The 12,261-nt window shown below is 45.7% G+C and overlaps 1 protein-coding gene across 3 annotated transcripts in view; it reads left to right on the forward strand.

The window, feature by feature from the left end:
- NSUN2 (NOP2/Sun RNA methyltransferase 2) overlaps positions 1 to 12,261 on the forward strand; it is a 922,747-nt gene that overhangs the window by 228,823 nt on the left and 681,663 nt on the right. For all 3 annotated transcript variants that reach the window (XM_033929740.1, XM_033929738.1, XM_033929739.1), the window contains exon 4: positions 653 to 758. In XM_033929740.1, coding sequence (XP_033785631.1) covers positions 653 to 758 — 106 coding nt within the window. The remainder of the gene's footprint in view (positions 1 to 652; positions 759 to 12,261) is intronic.

Genomic DNA, 12,261 nt, shown 5'->3' on the forward strand with positions numbered 1-12,261 from the left:
TCTTGCGGGTTTTTCGCGTGAGATTTTGCTTTTTCTGTGGGATCTAGTGGCTCAGTTGGTGAGCTGTGGGGACATTTTACTGCAGGGGTCTGTTCTATGCATTTTCCAATATCATTCCTGTATATTAGTTGTTACTCCTGTTAGGAGTGTTACTGTTTCTACTTAGCTTTTCTTAGTTCTGTTTGGCTATTCGGCAAACAGATAGTGGGAGGGATAGCTATTAAGTACTATAACCAAAAGTTTGGTCTCACGTCTCCACCTGCTGGTCATGGTGAGCTATTACCCATCATTGAAGCCTGGAGAGTCTAAATGAAAGAAAATTAGCAGGTAAGAACCTAATTTCTCCTTCCTGTTCCAGGGCGGAAGACCAGCAAAGCCGACAATGTGCCTTTGAAGACTGGGTTTGTGTGGCTGCTTTAAGTTGAGCATACAATGTGGGGTAGCGGCAGTGGGAAGGAGACAAGAAATGAAACCAAATAATTTCTCAAAGCGAGCTGCATACCCCTTGAGGACATATACCACCTGTTGAGAATCTAGTGTCCTGGCCCTTATCTCTTTTCATTGCTAAAACACATCAGTGATCTTTTCTTGCAAATAAAGCTGAACTATGTGGCTTTTCTATCCATCTTATATGTGTATGAATTTGTTTCAGGTATCCAGAAGAGCTGGCATGGCATACTAACTTGAGTCGAAAAATTATTCGGAAGTCTCCAGAACTGCAAAAATTTCACCAATTTCTTGTTAGTGAGACTGAGTCTGTAAGTTCTTGTTTTGTTTACTTAAATTTATCATTTGTTTTCTTAAACAAGAAAAAAACTACTGTATTTTTTGCACTATAAGATGCACCTGACCATAAGACACACCTAGGTTTAGAGGAGGAAAACAAGAAAAAAATATTCTAAACCAAATGGTGTACTGATATTTAATAAAATATAGCAGAATAATATTTCAACCATATAAAGTCAGCATTAGTGTTAAGAACCACCATCACTGTCATTAACAAATAAGAGTCTTTAAGGTTCAAGCACTCTTCTAGTTTTCTAGGCTCTTCACTCAGCCCCCCTCCCTGCCAGTCTCTGAATCCAGCCCCCTTACCTCCTTTCCCTACCTGGCTCTGCGCCCAGCCCCCCTCACTCCCTGCCAGGCTCTGTACCCTGTCCTACCTCCCTGCTCTGTACCCTGTTCCCCCTCTGGTGGTCTAGTGGTAGGCTGGGCCAATCTGTCCCAGCTGACTAACAATTCCCCCTCCCCCCTGGTACCTTAATTTCACCTTTTTAAATCCTGTTGGTCCATCGGTGTATTGGCAGGAGCACGTTTTCCGTGCTGAGCCCCTCCCTCGCTGGACAGCTGCCTCAGATCTCATGGCCAGTGATGCACAAGGCAGGAGTGAGCTTTTTGCGTTCCAGCCTGGGCCAGCGCCGCTCCCTGAATGTCTGCTGTCAGTTCTCACTATGGGGAGAGCTCAAACATTGAAGCTTGGCAAGGCAAGCAGGAGAGAGCAGCACAGATTGAGAAATTAGTAGGCAAAAAGAAAGGGAGGCAATTCAGAGCTTGAGAAGGGGAGAGAAGAGAAGAGGCAGGAGACTAGGGGAATCAGCAAGAGTTAGCTCCGCCCACCCCTGACATCAGACATCGAAGCTCCACCTTAAAAGGGGAGGGGCCAGCGGCGCTCAGATGTTCGGCGCGCGTCGAAGGCGAGCGTCAGGCGCTAGCCTTAGCAAGAGCGCCTTTGCGAAGGGTCTTGAGAAGGGAAGAGCCACTTTAAAGGAGTGTAAGAAGGGGACCACAGCAGGCGCAGAAGGAGACCACAGCAGGCACAGAGGACAAAGCAGGTACAGCACACAACCAGGCATACACAGAGGGTACAGAGAACACACAACCACGTGCCACTAAAGGAGAGCAGAAGGAGGACACAGCGGACACCAGCACTAACCAACACAGAACATGACAACATTAGTCAACTACTTATAGGGAAGTAGCAAGCAGCAAGCACAGAAGAGAACACACACACACAAGCTCGCCTTTGCAAAGGAGCCTTAAGAAAAAGCCGGGAAACTCGGTCGCCCAGCAGAGCGACTTAGAACAAAAGCTACAAGTCCTAGTTTTAGCTAGCTACACAGCGGGGCACACATTCTCACATACTACACACCTAGAGGGGAAACAAGCACTCACAGGTACCAAAACAGCAGCACCAGCAGACTCACAACAAACAGGAAGACAGCAAACAGGAAGTCAGAAATCATCCAGTCGACAGAGACAGAAGGTTCACAATAAATCACTCAGACAACTCGGAAGGAAAGCAAGAAATGGAACCTCAAGGAAGTCAGAAGATGAGCTTTCCAGTCTTCTGTACCGGCTGCAATATGTATGACTACCTCCCTTCCGGGATTCGGGCATACATTTGCATGGAGCTGGACAGCTTGAAACGGCAAGTCCGGCTAATAGAGGGAGGTAGTGATGGAACTAAAAAGAACTCACCTTTGAAGATAGAATCCGCGAACAGGAGGAGTTCAATGCAAACGAAGAGGTCAAGGAGCTAGAAAGATTCATCGAGGAAGCTCACCAGCAACATGTGGAAATCCCAAGGCTGGAGAACTGTACTCGAGCAACCCAGGAAGATGGCCTGGATGAGAGGCGAGAAGACACCCCTACAAATTCAGAAGAGACTGAAGCTGAGCTAGGGGACGACCGCACACCAGGAGAAAGAGAGAGAACACTGAAGACGTCCCCCCCACACAAAGAGCCAAAAACAACTTTAAGCGTATCACAGGAGGAAGAAGATTGGCCCTACACCATGGACGTGGTTTTACGACCTCCAAGGAACCTCCGAATAAAGAAGATGGGGATCATCGTAGGAGACTCCATTATGCTCATGTGGACAGCCACACACCGCAGGAAGGAGAGAGGATAGAATCGTCACCTGCCTGTCTGGAGCAAGAGTGAAGGATGTGGCCAACAGGATCTCCAGGATCATAGACAGCGCAGGGGGAGAGGACACTGTTGTGCTTATCCACGTGGGAACCAACGATGTGAACAGACGGAAGTATGACAGGGAAGAGATGAAGGGCCAGCTCTGCTCACTTGGAAGAAAACTGAAGATCAGGGAGGTGAAGGTGGCTTTCTCCGAGATCCTCCCGTTACCAAGAGTGGATGGAAAGAGACAAGGGGAATTGCAAGCGATCAATGCCTGATGAGACGATGGTGTGAAGAGGAAGGCTTTGACTTCGTGCGCAACTGGACGGCGTTCTGGGGAAAAAGCAAGTACTACAGAAAGGACAGACGTCACCTCAACAAGGAAGGAGCAAGAGTATTGGCAGGCAACATGAAGAGAGCCATCGAGAAGGCTTTAAACTAAAGGACAGAGGAAAGCCGACAGTTGACCACCAGTTGATGGCCCGGGCAACAGGATGCCCCGAAGAAGGAACTACGGACAACTACTCAGACACAGGAGGGGACGACCTCAAAGCAAATAAGGGAGATAACGCAGGAGCAGACAAGGATACCATGAAAGAAACAGTAGAGACTGCTAAGCTTAAAAAGTTCAAGAAGGTAACACAAAGGGAACTCAAATGTATGTATACGAATGCTAGAAGTCTGAGAAACAAAATGGGAGAATTAGAGACAATAGCAAGACACGATGAACTGGAAATCATTGGCATAACCTAAACATGGTGGAATGATGAAAACAAATGGGACACAGTACTACAGGGATACAAGCTATACAGAAGAGATAGAATAGGGCAGAAAGGTGGAGGTATTGCCCTATTTGTTCAGGATGGAATAGAAACTGTTAGAGAGACTATGACAGAAAGGACAGAGAAGCTGGAGTCCCTCTGGATCAAGATTCCTAGACACAATGGTGCAGACACAAAAATTGGCCTTTACTATTGACCCCCAGGACAGACTCAGAAATGATAGAGGAAATTAAACAAGAATGTAAGACAGATAATATCATGGAAGCACAAAATCTCTACATTCCGCGGATTTCTAAAGAAAGGAAAACTAAAGGCAAAGGAGAACTGGCATGGCTTACTAGAAAGGTGAAGGAAGCCATAAAAGAAAAGGACTCCTTTAAAAAATGGAAACGCGCGAAAACAACCGAAGCTTGGAACAAACACAAAGATGATCAGAAGAAATGTCACAAGGCGGTGAGGGATGCCAAAAAGGACTATGAGGAGAAAATAGCGCAAGAGGCCAAAAATTTCAAGCCCTTCTTTAGATACGTAAAAGGAAAAAAACGTGCAAAAGAGGCGGCAGGACCGCTGGATGACCAGGGAAGAAAAGGGTACATCAAGGAAGACAAACAAATTGCAGACAGACTAAATTCCTTCTTTGCATCTGTCTTTACGAAGGAGGACACCGTAACAATACCAGAAGCAGTGAAAGTGTTCAAAGGAGTAATAAAGCACAGTCTTGCCACAGTAGAAGTGGACTTGGACCAGATATACTACCAGATTGACAATCTTAAAAGCGACAAATCCCTTGGACCTGATGGAATTCACCTGAGAGTCTTAAAAGAACTGAAGGTTGAAATCGGAGAGCTTTTGTAAAAACTTGCTAACCTGTCAATTAGAACTGGACAGATACCAGACGATTGGAAGATAGTGAACGTCATGCCAATTTTCAAAAAAAGGATCAAGAGGAGAACCGGGCAACTACAGATGTAAGTCTGTCCCTGGAAAGATGGTTGAAGCACTGATTAAAGATAGCATAGTCCGGCACTTGGATATACACAACCTGATGAGAGCCAGTCAACATGGCTTCAGGAAAGGGAAATCGTGTTTGACGAATTAACTTCAATTTTTTGAGACCGTGAACAAACAAATTGATAGCGGAGAACCGATAGACATAATGTATTTGGACTTCCAGAAAGCGTTCAACAAGGTTCCACATAAAAGACTTCTCAGGAAACTACAAAGCCATGGAATAGAGGGAGATATACTAAGATGGATAGGCAAATGGCTGGAGAACAGAAAGCAGAGAGTGGGCATAAATGGGAAGTTCTCAGACTGGGAGAAAGTGACTAGCGGTGTGCCCCAGGGCTCGGTACTTGGGCCCATCTTATTTATTATTTTGATCAATGACCTAGAAGAAGGAATATCCAGTGAGATCATCAAGTTTGCAGACAACACAAAGCTATGCCGGGCAATCAGATCGCAGAAGGATAGCAAGGAACTCCAGAGTGACTTGTGTCAGTTAGAGAAATGGCAGATGAAGTTTAATGTGGAAAAGTGCAAAGTAATGCATTTAGGCAGAAAGAACAAGGAACACGAGTATAGAATGTCAGGTGCAACTCTGGGTAAGAGCGAACAGGAAAAGGACCTGGGTGTACTGATAGATAGGACCCTGAAGCCGTCGGCACAATGTGCGGCAGCGGCAAAGAAAGCAAACAGAATGTTAGGCATGATAAAGAAAGGCATCACAAGTAGACGGAGAAAGTTATAATGCCGCTTTATAGAGCAATGGTCAGACCACACTTGGAATACTGTGTCCAACATTGGTCTCCCAACCTAAAGAAGGATATAAAACTGCTGGAGAGGGTGCAGAAACGAGCAACAAAGCTAATAAAAGGTATGGAGAACTTGGAATACAAGGAACGACTTAAGAGACTGGGATTGTTCTCCCTTGAGGGGATATGATCGAGACTTTCAAAATACTGAAAGGAATCGACAAAATAGAGCAGGAAAAAAAATTATTCACAATGTCCAATGTGATACGGACAAGAGGACATGGACTGAAGCTAAGGGGGGAACAAGTCCAGGATAAATATCAGGAAGTTCTGCTTCACGCAACGAGTGGTGGACATCTGGAATGCTCTCCCAGAGGAGGTTATTGTGGAATCCACTGTTCTAGGATTTAAAAGCAAACTAGATACACATCTCCTTACTAGAGGCATTGAGGGATATGGGTGAATAAAATTATGCCAGGTGTACACCTGGCTGGTCTGACGACACAAAGCTATGCCGGGCAATCAGATCGCAGAAGGATAGCGAGGAACTCCAGAGTGACTTGTGTCAGTTAGAGAAATGGGTGGAGAAATGGAAGATGAAGTTTAATGTGAAAAAGTGCAAAGTAATGCATTTAGGCAGAAAGAAAGAACAAGGAACACGAGTATAGAATGTCAGGTGCAACTCTGGGTAAGAGCGAACAGGAAAAGGACCTGGGTGTACTAATAGATAGGACCCTGAAGCCGTCGGCACAATGCGCAGCAGCATCAAAGAAAGCAAATAGAATGTTTAGGCATGATAAAGAAAGGAATCGCGAGTAGACGGAGAAAGTTATAATGCCGCTTTATAGAGCAATGGTCAGACCACACTTGGAATACTGTGTCCAACATTGGTCTCCCAACCTAAAGAAGGATATAAAACTGCTGCTGCCTCTCCCTCCTGCAATCTGTGGAAAACTCTGCTGTACAACTCATCTTCTACCGATCTCGTTACACTCATGTCAACATCCCCCCTCCCCTTTAAATCACTTCACTGGCTCCCTATCTGCCTTTGCATACAGTTCAAACTAATTGCTGACCTAAAAGTGTGTTCATTTTGCTGTCCCTCAATATCTTTCCTCTCCTCTCTCTCCATATACACCTCCTAGAGAACTCTGTTCTTCAGATAAGCTGCTCTTAGTTGTACCCTTCTCCACTGCCAATTCCATATTTTTTCCCTTTCATCAAGTTTCTAGTTTCAAGTTTCAAGTTTTATTTAAATTTGATGGTTCGCTTAATATTTCTAAGCGAATTACATAAAATGTACAATTGGGGTAAAACATTAAAAATATTAATAAAATTTCTACAATAAATAACACAGGGCAATTTCAAACTGACAATACTGACAAATACTACAAAACTGGAATGAAGTGGAGAGAACGTGAGGGAAAAAGTTACAAAATTTTGATTCCTAGTGCGGAGAAAAAGAAGGTTGAAGGGGGGAGGGTAAAAACATTAGGATTTGGGTATAAGAAACTGGAATTAAAATTTACTTGGAAGGATGAGAATTTAGAGGTTAAATGCAGCTTTAAAGAGGAATGTTTTTAAATTATTTTTAAATGAGTTGAGATCTTTAGTATTTCTAATATACAAAGGAAGGGTATTCCAAACAAGCGGTGCCTTAACTGAGAAGATGTCGTGGCGTCTAGTTCCTATTGTTTTTAATGAGGGGACCATTAATAGATCTTGTGTATTAGATCGGAGAAAACGATTTGAGGTTTGTGGAATTAGAAGGCGGTCAATGAACTGTGGTTCATTGGTAGTTGTTGTTTTAAATACTAATAAAGCTATTTTATATGTTATTCTTTGGTTAATAGGTAACCAATGTGAATTTATTAGGTAAGGCGTTACGTGGTCGTATTTCTTCCCGTGATGGATTAATTTAATGGCGATATTTTGTATAATTTGTAGTCGCCTTTGTTCCTTATATGTTATGTTTAAATACAATGAGTTACAGTAATCTAGTTTCGAAATTATGAGGGAATGGACTAAAATGTTTAGAGATTTTATCTCTAGATATTTAGACATTGACCGGATTAAACGCAAGCGATAAAAGCAACTTTTAACGATATTATTGATATGTTCCTGATAGGTAAATTTGGCATCTAATATTACGCCTAAGATCTTAAGAGATGGTACTAAATCGATTGAAGTGTTTTCGATTAAAAAAGGAGTGGAAAGCTTTAGGTCCTGTCTAGTTGGAAAGAGTAGTGCCTTTGTCTTGGATATGTTTAAAGCTAATTTATTTTGAGTAAGCCAGTTTTTAATTTTTTCTAATTTTTGATTAATTTGAATTACATCATTGGGATTTTCTGGGTTGACTACGTGAATTAATTGGATGTCATCTGCGTAGGCGTAAGTGGTAAAACCTATGGATTGACTTAAGTTGAGTAAGGGAGCTAAAAAGATGTTAAATAATAAAGGAGATAGAATTGAACCCTGAGGGATTCCATAGTTGTGAGAAAAAGGTTTAGAAGATGTATTCTTGAACCGTACCGTGGATGTACGATCAGATAAAAAAGAAGTGAACCATTGAAGAGATACTTCACTAACGCCTATGGATTGTAGTCTGTTTAAGAGGAGGGAATGATCAATAGTATCAAATGCAGCTGATAGATCTAAAGAGAAAAGAATAACTGAGTTATGGTGATCAAGATTATATATGATGTTTGTCGTAAGTCCAATTAAAGAGTATTCAGTATTGTGATGTTTCCTAAAACCCGTTTGATTGGGGTGTAGTATGTTGGTGGAATTAACAAAATCTGATAACTGATTGAAGATCACTTTCTCTGTGATTTTTGCCAAGAAAGGGATGTTAGCAATAGGGCGATAGTTAGTGGGGTCGTCAATACTAACTTTATGATCTTTTATTATTGGTGATATTAATGATGTTTTCCATTTTTCCGGTACTTTCCCGGAAGTTAAACTTTTTTTAATTAAGGAATGGATATAGGGTCCAAAGGCCGAAAAGTGTTTTTTTAAGATTGCCGGGGGTATGGTCTCAAACGGGGAGTTTTTCAGATTTAAGTTTTGAATAACTGTTTTGATTTCTAATAATGTTGGAATGTTAAAGTTAGAGCATTTGGCGCATGGGATTTTAGAATTGTTAGTTAAATCAGGGGGGTTAGTGTTTTGGTTAGGAGTGAATTTGTTTCGTATATTAATAATTTTATTACAAAAGGCATCTGCCAATGTTTGAGCTGAAAGTTTTGAACTATTGTTATCGTGTCATGGATTAGAGTTAAAAGATTTCAAAATGGAAAATAAAATGGATGAATTTCTAGCTATTTTAATTTTATTTGAATAGTAATTTCTTTTAGTTTCGTTAATTTTATTATCCCAGGACAAGCAGGCATGATATTCTCACATGTGGGTGACGTCATCTACGGAGCCCCGGCGCGGACAGCTTTTCAAGCAAACTTGATTGAAGTTTCAAGTTTGCACACTGCACCACGCATGTGCGTGCCTTCTCGCCCACTAGAGGGCGCATCCCACCTCGTGGTCCTCAGTTCAAATTTTTCCGCGGAGCAAGAAAGCCCTGTGGATCTGAGCTCCAGTGTTTTTGCCTTCTAGCTGCCGCGTTTAGTTTGTTTTTCCCTTCGAATTAGTTCGCGGTGCTGTTTTCCTTTCGTTTCTTTTCAAAAAAAAAAAAAAAGTCTTTCGTTTTTCGTCGGGCTCCGGGGGCTCCCGGAAGCCGCGGCCGCGGGACGTCGGTACGTTCCCGGCCTTCTTCTTTTTCTTCGTGGATGTCCCGTCCAGTGTTCCCGCTAAGCTGCGTTGGCCTGCGCTCGCGCACAAAATATTACATCGCAGCGCAAAGTTTCTCTTCACAGCGCACACACGCGTCGGTAAGGTAAGGGGACGCATTGGGGGGATTGCACTTCCCCACAATTGCCATGCTTCGGTTCCTCTTCTTCCTTCCTTCCCCCCCCCCCCCCCCCCCGCGGGACCCTGCGGCACCATCAACTCTTACTCCCTCTAATGTCGGCCCTGCAGCTCCAGACTTCCTCGCACCTTCTCCCCTCCCCCTTTGGATCGCTATTATTTTAAATGTTATAGCCGCGGAGCTGTATCCATCAGTGGAGATGTCTAACCTCGGCCTGCCCCGGAACTCTTACTGCAGCAGACGCCCGTCTAGGCAGGAACAGGAAGTCACTGTTGCAGTAAGAGTTCCGGGGCAGGCCGAGGTTAGACATCTCCACTGATGGATACAGCTCCGCGGCTATAACATTTAAAATAATAGCGATCCAAAGGGGGAGGGGAGAAGGTGCGAGGAAGTCTGGAGCTGCAGGGCCGACATTAGAGGGAGTAAGAGTTGATGGTGCCGCAGGGTCCCGCGGGGGGGGGGGAGGAAGGAAGGAAGAAGAGGAACCGAAGCATGGCAATTGTGGGGAAGTGCAGAGCTGCAGGGAAGAGTGTTGCGGTACCCAGCTGGAGGGAGAAGGAAGATGAGGGAGGGAATTAAAGGAGATGCCAGGGCTTGGAGCGTAGGAGGAAGGTATGCCAGTCTAAGGGAAAAGGAAGGGGGAGATGTGAGAGCATGGAGGGGGAGCGAAAGATGGAAGAAAAGGAAAGGAGAGAGATGCCAGAGAATCAGGGAAGGGGAGATACCAGACTATGAGGAGAGGTGTGGGAGAGAGAAGGCGAGGAGAGAGATGCCAGACCAATGGGGTGAAAGGAGAGATGGAAGGGGGAGGCATACAGTTTCTGGAAGGGGCATAGAAGGAGAGAAGATGCCATATAGGGGAAGAGAGACGGCAGACAGTGGATGGAAGGAAGAGAGTTACAAGAAGATGAGGAAAGGAGAAACCACAGAAGACAAAGGTAGAAAAAAATTTCTATTTATTTATTGCTTTAGGAGACATGTGTCACTGTTTCTGTGAAGCATTGTATGCAGAGTCCAGCTTCTTGCTGGTTCAATTTAACCTTTGTCTATGTATTTTTATTTTATCCCCCCTTTTACAAAACTGTGAAGCGTTTTTAGCACCAGCCTTGATGGTAGCAGCTCTGATGCTCAGAATTTTATGAGCATCAGAGCTGTTACCTCCGTAGCTAAAATCCACACTACAGTTTTGTAAAAGAGGGAGGGGTTAGTTTGTGATTACATATTCCTTACTAGGCGAAGGTGTTTTCTGTGTTCTGTGTGTTCGAAAGACATGGTTTTCTGTTAGGATTGACGGTGTAGGATTGATCTGTGCTGGTCTGGCTTGTTTAGTTTTACAATGGGTGTATTGATGTACTGCTCACTGCAATATGTAAGATGCTGCCTTTTCCTAGGTACTCATGTGTGACGTGTGGTTTGTTACTAAAAATCATGTTTTTCTTACAGATGGGGGGGGGGTGCCAAAAAATGATGGGCCCCGGATGTTACATATGCTAGGTACGCCACTGTATGTAAAGATACCAGAAAGCTGGCGTAGCAAAAACTTCTAAGTTTTGAGTATTTAACCCTCCCACAATCTCACGGGCACTCGTTTCAAGTTTATTGAGATTTTGATTTAAACGCAATATCAAATATTTTCAATGCGTATAACAAAAATAAATTTGGGGAAATAAATAAAACCATTTGAACCAGTGTTCCCGCTAAGCTGCGCTGGCGTGCGCTGGCGCACAAAATATTACATCGCAGCGCACACGTTTCTCGTCACAGCGCACGATCGGAAGAGGCGTACGGCAGATGGCAGGGCGGCGAGAGGAGAATCGGGCGAGTTGGCTCATAACTTGCTGGCGCCCGATATTTTTGGCTCACGGTGAAAAAAGTTTGCTCACAACACCCGCCCGCTTAGAGGGAACACTGGTCCCGTCCTGTTACGGGATTCAAAAAGTGCAGCCGGTGTGAGAGGTTGCTTTCCATCACTGACCCTCACCGGTGGTGCATTGTCTGTCTTGGGCCCGAACATCCGACAGACTCGTGTGATCGCTGTGCTACCTTCCAAAACAGGGCCCTCCGTCGCCGTAAGGCAAGAATGGCCGAATTGTTCGCCGTCGACGCGCCGCCTAAGGCCTCGACGTCGGCCTCGGCTTCGGCCCCGGCCTTGACCTCGGCCTCGGCGTCCTCGGGGGCCTCGGCCTCGCCTCGGCCCTCTTCCTCGAAGGCGTCGTCAGTGAAGCAAGCTTCGGGTAAGTCCTCTGTTCCATCCCCTTCAGCAAAGAAGCCATCCTCGAGTCAGGCCAAGGCGGGTGGGTCGACCCCGGCCCCGCATCGGACCTCGACTCCGCACACCCCGAGGGAATACTCGAGACCGAGGTCGCCCTCCAGGGAGTGTGCCCCGGACTCGGAACTCCCCACCTTCGTGGGGATTCCGGCCTTCCAGGATCTCCTCCGAGCTCTGATCTCATCGGAGCTGTCGGGAGCCCTGGAAGTGTTGCAGCGTGCTGCGGTTCCGGCGGCCTCGACCTCGGCCTGGGCGCCTTCGGTCTCGGAGGCCCCGGCCTCGGCTCCCTCGGGAGCCCCGGCCTCGGCGACCTCGGTCTCGGGTACTGGGGCCCCGTTCACCTCGGTCTCGGCCCCGCCCCGGACCTCGACCTCGGGGGAACCCCCTGAGCGGAGTGTAAGGCCCAAAGAAAAGTTGCGCAGAGTGCGCCGTCTTTCCTCCTCTTCCTCCGGGTCTTCCAGACACGCCTCACCCTCGACGCGACCTCGGACGGGGCGTCGATCGAGGAAATCTAAGCGGCCCCGAGGCTCGCCTCGGCGCGACCGTTCCTCGTCGTTCGGGGGCGAGGCGCTGCAGGTGTCGGAGTTGCGCCTCGACAACCCGAGGCTCCTCCGCTCACCC

This window comes from Geotrypetes seraphini, chromosome 2 (assembly GCF_902459505.1).
Source record: "Geotrypetes seraphini chromosome 2, aGeoSer1.1, whole genome shotgun sequence".
In the NCBI taxonomy this organism is placed as follows: domain Eukaryota; kingdom Metazoa; phylum Chordata; class Amphibia; order Gymnophiona; family Dermophiidae; genus Geotrypetes; species Geotrypetes seraphini.